We start from the raw sequence: 16,709 nt of genomic DNA on the forward strand, positions 1-16,709 counted from the left end.
CCACAATACAATTTGTTATTGTACATCACTTTAGAACCAAAATTTTTTTTATTTTCACAAGGGTACCAGGGGAAAATGGACTACAAAATTTGTTGGGCAATTTCTCCAGAGTACGCCGATATCCCGTATGTGGGGGAAAGCCACTGTACGGGCACATGGCAGGGCTCAGAAGGGAGAGCACCGTTTGACTTTTTGAACGCAAAATTGGCTGGAATCAAAGGCGGGCACCATGTTGTATTTTGAAACCCCCAATTACAACTCTAACACACCTACTCCTGATCCTAATCTCGACCCTAATCCTTAACACAAACCACAACCGTAACCCCAACACCACAACCGTTACCCCAACACCACAACCGTTACCCCAACACCACAACCGTTACCCCAACACCACAACCGTTACCCCCAACACCACAACCGTAACCCCCAACACCACAACCGTAACCCCAAGAACACCACAACCATAACCCCAAGAACACCACAACCGTAACCCCAAGAACACAACAGCACAACCATAACCTCAACACCAATAACCCTAACCCTAGGTCTAATCCTAGCCTCAACCCTAACCCCAATGCTAGCCCCCACCCGAGCCCTAACCACAAAGAATGTAAAAAAAATAGATTTTATTACTGTTACCTAACAAAGGGAGGATTGATTTACTATTTTTTATTTTGATCACTCTAATAGACCCTATCACAGTGATCAAAATGAACCAATATGAAAAATCTACTGTTGCTGGCTGGCAGATCTTGGTGGGCGCACTGCACATGCGCCCGCCATTTTATTCTGGGAAAATGACACAGAGGGGGCAGGGGGATGGAGCTGGATGGTCTGGAGGTAGCAGAGGTACCGGGGGGTGCTCTGGGGACCCCATCTCTCCTCTGGTATGCTATATCATATCAGAGGAGAGAGAAATGAATGGGAAATCTGACCTTTTTTTTTGCGATCACAAGACTGAGGACGGTAAAAACCAACCCGAATAATGTCCTCTGGTAGCCGAGACCCAGGATTTTTCCTGCGCTGGGGGGCGCTATAACCTTATTTCTCAGCGACGTTAAAAAGTGGCGCTGAGGAATAAGTACCCTTAACTGCCGCCTTTAAAAGGTGTTTTGGCGGATGTTAAGGGGTTAAGGTGCTACATATCTTAAAGAAACAGTAAGGGAAATTGAATCGCTCTTTGAATCCCTACATCATACAAGGTCACTTCATGGCCACTTATAACTATGCTTTCGAATTCCCAAACAAATGAGAATCCTGCCTGCTCAGATAAATGGAAAAATTGGTTTTAACACACACATACAACCAAAAGATCAGCGAACAAAAAAAGCAAAACAAAAGGAAAAAAAAAAACACATGGCATAAAGAATTTATAGTCATTTGAATTGCAGTAAATGAGAAAATGATTAATTGCTATTGGTTGCAATTGGAAATATCACGACTAGAAAATAAGTGCCTGTAATTTTTCAACAGGATTGATAAATCTTCAAATTCAAAACTTGCATATGACTTATGTAACCATACTAGTAATAACTTAATGTGAATTATCTTTTCATACTTAAAGGGCCACTGTCACCCCCTCCAGCCGTTATAAACTAAAAGAGCCACCTTGTGCAGCAGTAATGCTGCATTCTAACAAGGTGGCTCTTTTAGTTTTTGGTTCAAGTATTCCCAAAATAAAGCGTTTTGAAACTTATCCAAAATACCTGTCTTTAGACAGGGAGGCGGGTCCTCACTCCCCAGCTTGAACCGCTACTCTGCTGTCACTCCAATCTTCAGGGGCTTTCGGCGCCGCCCCCTCAGCGCTGTTTACGCTTCAAAACCGGCGCCTGCAGAGTAATAGCGTTCTGATGCTGCCGGGTGCCCACGCTAAAAGCTCCGCTGCCAGGAGAAAATAATCGTCATTTCGCCAGGCAGCCTCGGACTTCCAGTCATTAGGTGGACCCCTATAGTTTCAATCACCACTCAGTGAATAGTGAGCTACGGCTGTATATACATGTTCTATTTATTTCTGGCTTTCTGTGGCCACCACTGGGGGGAGCTCATTTGCTTACTGCATACTGGGTTATAATGGCTTCAGTGTATATGTAAGGCCTCTTTCACACTTCCGTCTTTTCTCTCCCATCGAAATCCGTCGAGTTTTGAAAAAACAGGATCCTGCAAATTTTTCTGCAGGATCCTGTTTTTTCCCATAGATTTGTATTAGCGACGGATGGCCATCCTTTTCATCCGTCGTGCACTGGATCTGTCAGAAAATAGCGGTCCGTCGTGCGGAGAAAACGTTCACAGGAACGTTTTTTCTGCTCGTCGGAAAATCGCTCAGTGACGGGTCCTGCGCTGTCCGTCGTCGGCTATAATGGAAGCCTATGGACGCAGGATCCGGCGCTGACAGTCATACACAGGAATCCAGCGACGCATCACGTTTTTTCACTCTGAGCATGCCCGGAAGGATTTTCAAGTCTGGGGAAAAAAATCTCTCTCTCTCTCTCCCCCCTTCCCCGGAAATTTCTCCATTGAAATTCAGGGAACAAGACAAACATCACATCCGTCAAAACACTCGATGCGTTACACACGTTTTTCACGACGTTCATCGATACGTCACAACAACGCATTACGACGCCCACCAGCAGATGGATGTTTGAAAGAGGCCTAACAGCTTGCAGCAAGTTTTAAAGCTCCGTGCAGCAGTGGCTCCAAAAAGACGTATTTGTATCCTAAATTTATACAAGCAGGTCAGAGCGTTGAATCAGAAAAAATGATGACTATGAAAAATGTTAGTACATTGTTGATTACTTTTCTTGATCGCCATGTTACAGTTTTTCAACTCATATGTCATTTCTGATTATAAAATAATTAAGTACCTGCACCGTGTGTTGGAGTTTTGGGTTCTTGTAATGAAAGACGCTAAAGCTTAGAGGCTCCTTTGGAATCACTTCTACCAGCATTAGGTTGCAACACTGCAGGAGACAAAACAGATAAGTGCAGATTTTAGATGCTATTCATTAATGGCATTTCATGTTCAAACTTTTCATTCATGTTACTTGTTGGAACTAGCAGGAAATTATCTGAAAAGTGTTCTAAATAGAAATGATAAAATCAATAATAGTTTCAAGTGGTCAACAGCAAAAACGCAGCACTCAGTACTAGAAGAAAATATGCACCGATTGCTGTCCTGTTGTACTCCATGAAGACGCAGCACTCACTAATCTATACAACTCCGTGAAGTAGCCATAAGCCCTGATTTATAATACTCTATGAAGAGGCCGCACTCATCAACATATGACTCCATTAAGATGCTGCACTCCATGACATACACCACTCCACGAAGAGGTTGTACTCTACTCCTTGAGTATGCCGAATTCACGAACATATACAATACTCCATGAAGAAACTGCTGTAGAGTAGAGTTCTCCACAAAGAGGCCTCACTCACTGATGTAGACTATTCCGAGAAGAGGCCTCACTCACCGATGTAGACTATTCCGAGAATAGGCCTCACTCACTGATGTAGACTATTCCGAGAAGAGGCCACGCTCACTGATGTAGACTACTCCGAGAAGACACTGTACTCACTGATGTAGACTACTCTGAGAAGACACAGCACTCAATTGTATACAGTAGTACTTCATGAAGACACTAGACCCATGTACGTACGGTTGATGGGTCTAGTGTCTTCATGAACATTAATCGTTCATGTTGTAGACTGCATAGTCTTTTTGGTGTAACTATTGTGTTCGATTATATCCATTTTTTTACCAAATATCTCAGTTACTAAATGTGTGTCACACACTAACCTATTTCTCTTGTAAGAGAAGATTCAAGAAGAATTCTGAACAAGAATAGTAGTTTATTTGTGCCATATTAAATTGACCATATTCTCTAACACAAGCTTCTGTAATGTCCTCTTTACTAATAGTTGTTTTCAAGTGTGTTACGAAAAGCTTCATGTGATCACTGAGTCACGGCTTGGCTGTCAGATCGCCACAAAGGAAACCTTGTTACAATGAATGAGATATGGCACGGCCAGCACTTCAGAGCTGTGACCTACCAGGATATGGGCTTTGTATGTGTAAGAGTCATCTCTTTTCTTTGTGATGAGGAGCAGCCTGTCAAATAGAAACAAAGTGCGCTCGTTCTTGGCTCGTTGAAAACGAAATGTGCCCTCCAAAACTAGCTCTCCATAACTTGTCAAATCTGGTCCTTTCCAGTTAGTGAGCAGGCTCTGGATCTCCTAAGAGTGACATCAAATGACATTTTAGAAATCAGAAATCTTACATTATGTTTCATCATCTTTGTCTTATTGTAATATATAAAGCTATAAAACTCAAGACGTAAAATATTACACAGCATATAATACAACTATGTGCATTTATAAAAGCTTTTAAAATGTTCTAAAACCTGTTCCATACTAATTTAAGAAGAGGATGTTCATATTTTATCATTGTCAACCTTTGCATTAGACCAGGGAAAGTCATAAGAATGAGACCCTTATTTACTTGATAAGAAATAATCCTGTCATATTTAATGTGCTGTGGGCTTCATGGTATAAAGCAGAAGCAGCTGAGCAGATGGATATTCAATAAATCTTGTATTTTATTCATTTGGATCCCTAAATATTTTGCGCTCAGGAGTCCAAGGTGTCTCAGAGACTGACAGCGCTCTGTGTACGAGTGAGAACCAGGGTTGTCAACCATCCAGAGATTCCAGGACAATCCATAAAAATAGGGCACTTTTTTGCCCTGTGTGTAAAAAAAAAATTAAGGTGTCCGTTCTTTTCTTGAAGCTAAAAAAACCTATGCAGATTATTTTGACTGTAATTATAATTTTAACGCTTACAATAAATGAAATGAATGAAACTAATGTCTTCATATTAGAATTATGGGCTGTGGATATGTTTCACTTATAATCAATATTATTTGTGTGTCCAAGAAAAAAATATTGTATGTTCATGATTTTTGGAGAACCTGTCTGGAAAAAAATAAAAAGTAAAATTGGCAACTCTGGTGAACTCACTCTGGACACCCAAGTACACTAACGTGGTATCAAGCAAGATCTACACAGTAATGATCATGTACAGTAAGTACAGCCTAAACAGCCATAGCAGGCTCAGGATTATAATGTACATTGTTGGACAAGCTACATTGTATTTTTATAGGGAAAATATTTTCTATATTGTTCCACTATTTGGGTCCGAGTTTGGATAGAAAATTAGCTTTGCAGCATTACAATGATACAATACTTTACTGGTGAATAAAAAACGGCTAAGCTCCCATTTGTTAAGCTCAGCTACAGTAATATATATTGTAAAAATTGAGTATATATCTATTTACGTATATCTAATGCCTTGAGATGCTGACTTTTTTTTATTTTTTACATTTGGATGGACTACTAGAATGCAAACTCCTCAACATTGAAATTGCAACATCAAGATGAAAAAGTCGTGGCGTTATGGAAATCACAAGATCAATAGGCAGGTTGATGAAATGCAAATTTTTAAAACAACTTGATTTATTCAGCCTCGGGTATCAGTTCCATGCAAAGAAATGTATACATTTACACTAATTGGGGTTATTAGAGGAACACAAGTCTGGAGATGATGCATGCCTCATGAAGGCCTCTTTCCCATGTGGTCTCAGATTCAATTAATGTCGAGTATTCCATCCATTCTGAATTGCAAGTGAAGTTAGATGCCATATACCAAGCCTAAGACATCAAACAATGTCTACACGAACCATCAGAAGATGTGTGCACAACACTGGCCTAGGAGCCAGACCTCCAGCTACAAGTGTTCTACGGACCTCACACTGCCGCTATCATGATACAGAGCAAAACGGCAATGTAGGATGAATTGGCGGTTTATCCTCTACAGTAACGAGTCCCACTTTTGCCTTGCACGCAATTTGGGCAACACCATGAAGGACTTCACTATGGAAAGTCTTTTAGGAGCAGTTTTTTCAACACAACACCTAGGCCACATATTGGTGGTGATATGATGAGAAGCCTGCATGGCCTAAAAGTGCTGTTCTGGCCTTCAGCATCTTCGGTCTTGTATCCCATCAAAAACATCTATGACGTCATTGGTCAGCAATTGTAAAAGGAGCTGCCAGCAGCAGATCTTGAGGATTTGTGTGTCCATGTGCATTCATGGCAGAACATTTCTCAGATCACCATTACTAAACTCATTGATCGCAGGGAGTCCAAGTGCATGTATTTCTGAATAAATCGAAATGTTGAAAATTAGGTTTCTGTTTTATTCATCATTTACAGTGGGGATAAAATGTATTTAGGCAGCCACCAATTGTGCAAGTTCTCCCACTTAAAAAGATGAGAGATGCCTGTAATTGACAACATAGGAAGACCACAACTAAGAAACTCAACATGAGAAAACATCCAGAAAATCACCTTGTTTGATTTGGCAAGATTTACTTTACAAATTATGGTGGAAAATAAGTATTTGGTCATTAACAAAAGTTCATCTCAATATTTTGTTATATATCCATTGTTGGCAATGACAGAGGTCAAACGTTTTCTGTAAGTCTTCACAAGGTTGGCACACACTGTTGGTGGCATATTGGCCCATTTCTCCATGCAGATCTCCTCTAAAGCAGTGATGTTTTGGGTCTATTGCTGGGCAACATGGACTTTCAACTCCCTCCAAAGGTTTTCTATACGGTTGAGATCTGGAGACTGGCTAGGCCACTCCATGACCTTCATATGCTTCTTACAAAGCCACTCCTTCATTTCCCTAGTGGTGTGCTTGGGATCATTATCATGCTGAAAGACATATCCATGTTTCATCTTCAATGCCTTTGCTGATGAAGGTTTTCACTCAAAATCTCATGATACATGGCCCCATTCATTCTCTCATGTACACGGATCAGTCGTCCTGGTCCCTTTGCAGAGAAATAGCCCCAAAGCATGATGTTGCCACCCTCATGCTTCACAGCAGGTATGGTGTTTGGATGCAACTCAGGATTCTGTCTCCTCCAGACACGACGAGTTACCTATCTCCTGTTATCACTGTCCTCCATCCTTATGTCTTCATCTTCCCAAGACAACACGACCTCATTATTTGTCAAGGTACAGCCAACTACCTAAAAGTTCATCCACTGCATCTTCTTTCCTGGATCATCCACCTGCAGCTGATCAGACTAATGAGGGGATAGCGAGTAACCCATCTGCCATTGCTTGTACAGAGACCTGTGCTCACATCTCTCAGACATATCTCACCTATGTATATTGGAGTCACCTAAGGCCAGTTCTCACTAATTATTGTGACATTTCTATCAAAATAGATGGTATGTTATATGAATTAAGTGGTGTTTATAACAGCACACAAAAAGAAACTTTTTAATGATAAAGAAAAAGTATATGATATGGCCAGAATTGTAGCAGAAAAAAAAATGTGCAAAATGGGGACAAAATACATATAATAAAATTTGGTCCAAAATCTTGGTCTTCCCAATTGTCCCATAATAAAATCCCATAATAAAATCATACAAGTTAATTATTAAAGTAAATAAACTTCAGAAAGTTGACATTAAAAGCTATAAACTATCTAGCAAAAACCAAGCCCTTCATACAGCTAACCTGATGGAAAAAAAATAAGCAAAAACGACTTCTGAAGTGCGAGAATAAAATGATGGGGGAAATAAAAAAAGCTATTGAAATCCAACAATAAAGAAACTAAAAACTAAAAAAAAAAAAAACTGCACTAAAAGACTCCCAAAATGCTCGGTCCAAAGGCCTTACTTTAAAGGTATTGCTATTACTGATGCAAACCTAATATGGTAGATTGCTTTTTGTTGGATGGGTTACTGTACAATTCACCTATGTGACCAAACAGCTTCCAGATTCAGTAAGTAGGTTGCATTGGGAGAATTACCGTATGTATTACGTAACAGATCAGTGAAAGGCCACATTTTGTACATGGAGATAAATTATCTAATTACTCGGATAGTCATCTATACCTGAAGTCTGATGTCATGTTCATGTTTCCTTTTCATGTCATTAATATGCCATGCCACTCGCTGCATTGTGTAAATTGCATCAAGAACAACATCATACCCTTCTGTATCCTTGTACAGGTGGTTGGATATCTCCTAAAACATTGAAGAAATAGCAGCATAATACATTCTTCTGCATTTTCATATGGTCTTTTATAATATATTTATATTAAATTATATTTCATTGTATACTATACAAGTGCCATTATTGACAACAGATAATCACTAAAAAGGGTTGTAAGAACTGTATAACTACAATGTGGCCCCAGTTTTATGCTACACCGAAAATGTAGCATGACACTTTGCCAATTCAAATGAGTTAACGACCAAATAGTATAACATCAAGGAGAATCTAAATCTACATAGGGAAGAAACTTTTTGTTGAGCTTTTCCCTTGGTCTGTTAATATGAACTATAGCATATTTTAACCCCTGGTATGACTGCCCCATAGATATAACAGGTTTATTATTATGATCTGGGATTTCCTTTTAGAATACAAATAATAAAATGACAATGAAAGTCTTGCACTTAAATATTTACCAGTCAGTGTTATTTCTGGCAATACTTTTAATAGGTTTCAATTTTCTTGCTTTATACTTTGCACAAAAGTGAATTCTCTAAGCCGAATGATTGAAATTGTTTAGAGAGTATTGGTGGCAGAATCTCCTACACCTTTTAGCAATAATAATAAGCAAACAATGACTTGCCTTAGGTCATCAAACCCATAAGCCTTTGTAATCAAGACCATGACTTTCACTGCCGGTCACACCTAGTAACTGATCATAAGCCAAGCTGTCTTATACTCTCAGTCTCCGTTATAGTTTGGCAAAAATCTCTAGAAATCATTCAATAACTGAACACTTACATGCAGTAGTAGATGATACTTAAGGATCCTTTGAACAGGCTTCAGAAGGTAAGATCCCAGAGGAAGACTATGCTGCAGGACTTCTTGTCTTTCTCTGAAGAATTTTGCCAGGACTTTGTTTCTCATGCATTCTGTTAGAACGGCTACAGACCTGCAAATTAATAGCAGTTGGTTCAGGTATACAGGAGTTATGTCAGCCATTCAATCAATACCAACTACATGATGTGCAGAAAGTCGGGAACTATTACCATGCATTCTGATAAATTACATTATAATTGATAGGTAACAACATCTTCAGATGTGTCAAGTAGCAGTTTATGGAAAATTCCAACATACCCAAGATGGTCGTAGCATCCTTAGATCTTTAGAAGCCAAGCCATCTAGCATTAGCCCCCATTGAACAACACAGAACATGTCAAGGGGATCCCATCTACGAATGTGCAGTGCCATGTATACTGTTATTCAATACAGACCACTGATGGACGGGTCTGGGCAAATGCCCTTCCATCAGTAGCTATGTTTAGGATTGGAGCACCGTAAAGCAGACTGCACTAACAATGAATGACACTTCACAGAAGATGACTTGGGACATAGCTGCTAATAATACATTAGTAAGCAACATAGTAACATAGTTATTAAGGTTGAAGGAAGACTTTAAGTCCATCTAGTTCAACCCATTGCCTAACCCAACATGCCCTAACACGTTGATCCAGAGGAAGGCAAAAAAAAAACCATGTGGCAAAGAGTATGCTCCACATTGGGGAAAAAATTCCTTTCCGACTCCACATACGGCAATCAGACTAGTTCCCTGGATCAACGCCCTATCAAGGAATCTAGTATATATAACCTGTAACATTATACTTTTCAAGAAAGGTATCCAGTCCCCTCTTAAATTTAAGTAATGAATCACTCATTACAACATCATACTGCAGAGAGTTCCATAGTCTCACTGCTCTTACAGTAAAGAATCTGCGTCTGTTATTATGCTTAAACCTTCTTTCCTCCAGACGTAGAGGATGCCCCCTTGTCCCTGTCTCAGGTCTATGATTAAAAAAGTCTTTGTACTGTCCCCTCATATTTATACATTAAAATAAGATCACCACTTAGTCTTCATTTTTTCAAACTAAATAACCCCAAGTGTAATAACCTATCTTGGTATTGCAGACCCCCCAGTCCTCTAATAACCTTGGTCGCTCTTCTCTGCACCCGCTCTAGTTCAGCTATGTCTTTCTTATACACCGGAGACCAGAACTGTGCACAGTATTCTAAGTGTGGTCGCACTAGTGACTTGTATAGGGGTAAAATTATGTTCCCCTCATGAGCATCTATGCCTCTTTTAATGCATCCCATTATTTTATTTGCCTTTGTAGCAGCTGCCTGACACTGGCCACTGAATATGAGTTTGTCGTCCACCCATACACCCAGGTCTTCTTCATTGGCGGTTTTGCCCAGAGTTTTAGAATTAAGCACATAGTTTTACATCTTATTACTTCTACCCAAGTGCATGACCTTACATTTATCCCCATTAAAGCTCATTTGCCATTTATCAGCCCAAGCTTCTAGTTTACATAAATTATCCTGTAATATAAAATTGTCCTCCTCTGTATTGATTACCCTGCAGAGTTTAGTGTCATCTGCAAATATTGAAATTCTGCTCTGTATGCCCCCTACAAGGTCATTAATAAATATGTTAAAAAGAAGAGGGCCCAATACTGACCCCTGTGGTACCCCACTGCTAACCACAACCCAGTCCGAGAGTGCTCCATTAATAACCACCCTTTGTTTCCAATCCCTGAGCCAGCTCTTAATCCACTTACACTTATTTTACCCTATCCCCATTATTCACATTTTATGTATCAACCTTTTGTTCCATATACACTATGTCCACTGGGTTCCCTTGGTCCAGTCCGGAACTCACCTCTTCATAGAAACTGATCAGATTAGTCTGACATGAACGGTCCCTAGTAAACCCGTGCTGATACTGGGTCATAAGGTTATTCCTCTTCAGATACTCCAGTATAGTATCCCTTAGAATGCCCTCCAGGATTTTACCCACAGTAGAGGTTAAGCTTACTGGCCTATAATTTCCGAGTTCAGTTTTTGCCCCTTTTTTGAATATTGGCACCACATTTGCTATACGCCAGTCCTGTGGTACAGACCCTGTTATTATGGACACTTTAAAGATTAAAAATAATGGTCTATCAATGACTGTACTTAATTCCTGCAGTACTCGGTGGTGTATCCCATCCGGGCCCGGAGATTTGTCAATTTTAGTGATTTTTAGACGCCGCCGTACTTCCTGCTGGGTTAAGCAGGTGACATTTAATGGGGAATTTTTGTTATCACTGATCATATTATCTGCCATGGGATTCTCTTGTGTAAATACTGATGAAAAAAAAAGTCATTTAGCATATTGGCTTTTTCCTCATCCTCGTCCACCATTTCACCCAGACTATTTTTATGGGGGCCAACACTCATATTTTAGTTTCTTACTATTTATGTAGTTAAAGAATATTTTGGGATTATTTTTACTCTCTCTGGCAATGAGTCTCTCTGTCTTAATCTTTGCTGCCTTGATTTGCTTTTTACAGAATTTATTTAATTTTCTGTATTTATTTAATGCCTCATCACTACCTACTTCCTTTAATTCTCTAAATGCTTTCTTTTTGTCACTAATTGCGCCCCTTACAGCTCTATTTAGCCATATTGGATTCCTCCTATCTCTAGTATGTTTATTTCCATACGGTATATACTGTGCACAGGTCCTATCCAGGATGCTAATAAACGTCTCCCATTTTCTTTGTGTACTTTTATGTCTCAGGATATCATCCCAGTTAATTGCACCAAGATCCTCTCTCATCCGTTGGAAATTTGCCCTCCTGAAGTTTAGTGTCCTTGTCACCCCCCTACTACACATCTTATTAAAGGAGACATGAAAACTTATTATTTTGTGATCACTATTCCCCGAGTGACCCCCAACCCTTATATTTGATATGCGGTCTGGCCTGTTGGTTAATATTAGGTCTAGCAGTGCCCCCCTTCTTGTTGGGTCCTGAACCAGTTGTGAAAGGTAATTGTCTCTCATAGTTGTCAAAAACCGATTACCTTTGCTGGAACTGCAGGTTTCTGTTCCCCAATCTATTTCAGGGTAGTTGAAGTCCCCCATAATAATGACTTCTCCTGGAGTCGCAGCTTCATCTATTTGCTTTATGAGGATATTCTGCATTGATTCCATTATTTTTGGAGACTTATAACTAACCCCTATCAGTAATTTACTCCCCTTATTTCCACCCACAGGGACTCTACATTTTCATTAGCTTCACCTATTTTATCACGCAGGATGGGTTTTAAGGATGATTTTACATACAGACACACACCTCCCCCTCACTTATCTGTACGGTCATTTCTGAAAAAGCTATAGCCCTGCAAGTTAACAGCCCAGTCATGGCTCTCATCCAGCCATGTTTCAGATATCCCCACCATGACATAATTTTGCTCCAACAACATTAATTGTAATTCCTCCATTTTGTTGGCGAGGCTTCTGGCATTAGTATACATGCACTTTATGTATCTCTCTGTACCTCTATTCTTTCTTAAATTATTAACTGTTCTAACCCCACCCCCCCCCCCATGCCACCACCACCCCCAAGTTCCTTATTTGTGCCCAGGTCTCTATCTGCACTATCTTCCCCTCCTATAAAGTGAATACCCCCCATTCCCTAGTTTAAACACTCCTCCAACCTTGTAGCCATTTTCTCCCCAGCACAGCTGCACCTTCCCCATTGAGGTGCAGCCCGTCCCTAGCTTAGAACCTGTAGCCAAGTGGCACAGAGTACCATTTACAGCACAATTGTGAAATTAATAAGAAAGTGGCCAGCTGTGTTAATATTCCAGCATCAACAAGTAAAGCCCCCCATACACTTTAGATAGCTGTATGACAATGATGGTTCCACCAGCAGCTACAGTATATCACAAATGTGAGTACACCCCATCATATTTTTGTAAGTATATCTCTTCATGGGACAATACCTTACATTGTATCGAAGTGTCATATATTCTGTAGTCAGTGTACAGCTTGTATAACAGTGTAAATTTGGTGTGCCCTCTAAATAACTCGCACAGCCATTAATGTCTAAATTGCTGGCAATAAAAAAGTGAGTACACCCCTAAGGGAAAATGGCTAAATTGTGCCCAATTAGCCTTTTTCCCTCCCGGTGTTGTGACTCAGTGTTACAAGGTCTCAGGTGTTTGGTGTTATCACTCTCACACTCTTTCATACTGGTAACTGGAACTTCAACATCGCAACTCATGGAAAAGGACTCTGAGGATCTGAAAAAAAAAAAAAATTGTTGCTGTACGTAAAGATGGCTTAGGCTATAAGAAGATTGCCAAACACCCTGAAACTAAGCTGCAGCAAGGTGGCAAAGGCCATACACGTTACAGTTTAACAAGACAGGTTCCTCTCAGAACTGGCCTTGCCAAGGTCGACCAAAGAAGTTGAGTGAACCTGCTTATCATTATATCAAGAGGTTGTCTTTTCAAAAGAGACTTCTGAGTGATGCCAGCATTGCTGCAGAGATTATAGGGGTGGGGTTCAGCCTGTCAGTGCTCAGACCATAGACCGCACACTGCATCACATTGGTCTGCATGGATGTCGTTCCAGAAGTAAAGTAAGCCTCTTCTAAAGATGATGTACAAAAAAGCCTGCAAACTGTTTGCTGAAGACAAGCAGACTAAGGACATTGATTACTGGAACCATGTGTTGTGGTCTCATGAAATCAAGATAAACTTATTTGGTTCAGATCCTGTCAAGTGTGTCTGGCGGCAACCAAGTGAGAAGTACAAAGACAAGTGTTTCCTGCCTACTGTCAAGCATGGTGGAGGGAGTGTCATGGTTTGGGGCTGCATGAGTGCTGATGGCTGTGTTGAGTTACAGTTCACTGAGGGAACCATAAATGCCAACATGTACTGTGATATAGTGAAGAAGAGCTCAACCCTTCCCTTCGGAAACTGGGCAGCACTGCAGTATTCCAACATGATAATGACCCCAAACACACCTGCAAGACAACCACTGCCATGCTAAAGAAAGTGAGAGTAAAGGTGCTGGACTGGCTAAGCATATTTTCAGACCTAGACCCTATTGGATATCTGTGGGGCATCCTGAAACAGAAGGTGAAGAAGCGCAAGGCCTACAACATCCACCAGCTCTGTGAGGATGTCATGGAGGAGTGGAAGAGGATTCCAGTAGAAACCTGTGAAGCACTAGTGAACTCCATGCCCGAGAGAGTTAAGGCAGGGTTTCAAAATAATGGTGGCCACACAAAATATTGACACTTTGGGCACAATTTGGCTATTTTCAGTTAGGGGTTTACTCACTTTTGTTGCCAGCAGTTTAGACATTAATGGATGTGTGTTGAAGGGCCCAGCAAATTTACACTGTTATAAAAGCTGTACACGGACTACTTTACATTTTATCAAAAGTGTCATATCTTCAGTGTTGTCCCATGAAAATATCTAATAAAATATTTACAAAAATATGAGGGGTGTACTCACTTTTGTGATACTGTATCTCGCCTGACTCGCCATACACAAGAGCAATCACTCTGCCGACCTCTCCTGGGATCCCTTTTAGGGAGCCGCTGCCAGACATCTCAGTTGATGGATAATCTCTTAGAGGAGAAAGGAGTCCATAGCCTGAAATCAGATATGCCGGATCTCCATCGACAGTATCTATCTGGGGCCCAGTAGACATCGGACTGTCAGCCACGCAGTATTGTGTTTGGGGGCCTTAAAGAGAATCTGTCACTAGGTTTTTGTCAGCTAATCTAAGAGCAGCATAACGTAGGGGCAGAGATCTCGATTTCAGGGATGTGTCACTTACTGGGATGCTTTAGGAAGTTTTGATAACCTCCTGCCGATAAAAAAACACCACATCACGGTTTTAACTAGAAGACTAGTAAACCTGCTGTAGTCCTCCATATTCATGAGCTCTGTATAACCCCAGCCCCACCACTGATTGGCAGCTTTCTGCCTATGCATAGCATACACCAGAAAACTTCCAATCAGTGGTGTGGGTGGGGTTATACAGAGCTCAGCAGAATATTGGTAGATTTGCAACAGATAAAACAGTTATTAATCAAAACTGCAGCAAGCAGTAAATTAAAAGGGATCCTGTCACATGGAATAAATGCAATTAACCTGCAGATATGGGGGTTAATCTACAGGTTAATAGCATTCTGAACCTGCCAGATGCCTACACTTCGATTTCTGCTGCCAGGAGGAAAAGAACTTTATTCCTCCTGGTGAGGGTTCGTTAAGTCATGGGGTGGCGTCAACATGGTTTCAGTCACTGCATTAGGGTCGCCTGTCAGTTAAGTGCCGGAAGGCAGGATTATACCAGCGGTTCTTTATAAACCAGGGCAGTGATTACACCCGCATCAGCACTACCCCCATGACTGATACCTGAATGCTGCCAGCAGGACTACAGTTAAATTCTTCCCAGCAGCGGGGGTCTATGTGCTGGCACGAGGCAGGTTCAGAAAGCCATTATCCTGCAGATTAACCACATGTCTGCAGGTTAAGAGAGGTTTTTTTTTTAACATAACAGTTTCCCTTTAAGTGATACATCACTGGAATCGGATTCTCTGCTCCTTCATCATTCTGTTCGCAGATGGGGTAGCAAAAACCTGGTGACAAAGTTCCTTTAAGATTAAAGATAGCCACACAAAGAATGTTGGCCAAACCTGACTTTCCTCACTTATCAGATCTTGGGAGTGAGAAGGATTGAGCAGTTGGATTTCAAAAAAATTTGAGATGACAGCTATCCAAATGTATGGCTAGTTTTATTTTCTCGCAAGCAAATTGGCAGCATACATACATTCAATATGATGAAGACATACCTCGGATAGTTTGTGCAATACTGTGTGTAGATGTGAAATTCTTCACTCTGAAAAAGACAATTACATAATCATTAATTGTTCAAATAAATTATTAGAATTTGTTAGTTGAAGTGGGCTGTCATTAATAAGGTAACACAAAGGCCCATATCAGATCAATCAGGGTTGGATGCTAAGGCCGTGTTCACATGTCCAGTTGTCATCTGTTTGTAATGGATGCAGCGTTAATAAAAGAACCAAAACAAACAAAAATCTACATTCATTGTAACTAAAGAATAAATGTATACACACTTTGGTTTACATTTAGCATCCATTTTTGTCTTGTTTGTAATCATTCTGTTTTTACTAGAGGCGTTTACCGGAGCTCATTAAATGTTCTGGGCATGTGCAGTACTTAAAATAAGGATCCATTAATGAATGATATAACATATGACCAACCCTTACACAGGTCTGCGACTAAAAAGCTGTTTGATTATTTTCATCTAATTTCCATGTATTTTGGTGTGCTGAAAACGAAAAAAAATATTGAAAAAAACCTGGACGTCAGGATTTGCCACAAAATGCAAAATGCTCTTCAAATTTAGTATATTTTTCTCAATTTTTGGTATTTTTTTTATCTTAGGGTTTTGAAAGTCAAAAATACTATTAATTAATTCACATCAATGCATTGAAGATATACAATGCCAAAAAAATATAACTTTCAAAGAAAAGAACTTTCAGAGTGAGCTAATGAAACCAGCATCAACATGTTGCAAGCTGAACGAGCAGGCTCTGACATGCCGGGCTTGATTCAATTGTTTTATCTTGGTTCTCACCTGTTCACACTTTCATCTCAGTTCGTGTTAGCTCGTCATATTCAAGTTGAAGGAAGGTGTGTTCGTCGGACCAGACATGAGAAGGCTTATAGCTGATCAAGAGTTTATCAATACCATGACGCATCCTC

General features: G+C 40.3%; 1 protein-coding gene across 4 annotated transcripts in view; it reads right to left on the bottom strand.

The window, feature by feature from the left end:
- The window catches only part of PLEKHG1 (pleckstrin homology and RhoGEF domain containing G1), a 339,483-nt gene that overhangs the window by 68,449 nt on the left and 254,325 nt on the right, over nucleotides 1-16,709 (bottom strand). For all 4 annotated transcript variants that reach the window (XM_077283054.1, XM_077283052.1, XM_077283055.1 and 1 more), the window contains 5 exons: nucleotides 15,770-15,816; nucleotides 8,871-9,021; nucleotides 7,970-8,101; nucleotides 4,048-4,230; nucleotides 2,862-2,957 (listed from right to left, as the gene is read on the bottom strand). In XM_077283054.1, coding sequence (XP_077139169.1) covers nucleotides 2,862-2,957; nucleotides 4,048-4,230; nucleotides 7,970-8,101; nucleotides 8,871-9,021; nucleotides 15,770-15,816 — 609 coding nt within the window. The remainder of the gene's footprint in view (nucleotides 1-2,861; nucleotides 2,958-4,047; nucleotides 4,231-7,969; nucleotides 8,102-8,870; nucleotides 9,022-15,769; nucleotides 15,817-16,709) is intronic.

Source organism: Ranitomeya variabilis, chromosome 2 (genome assembly GCF_051348905.1).
Source record: "Ranitomeya variabilis isolate aRanVar5 chromosome 2, aRanVar5.hap1, whole genome shotgun sequence".
Taxonomy (NCBI): domain Eukaryota; kingdom Metazoa; phylum Chordata; class Amphibia; order Anura; family Dendrobatidae; genus Ranitomeya; species Ranitomeya variabilis.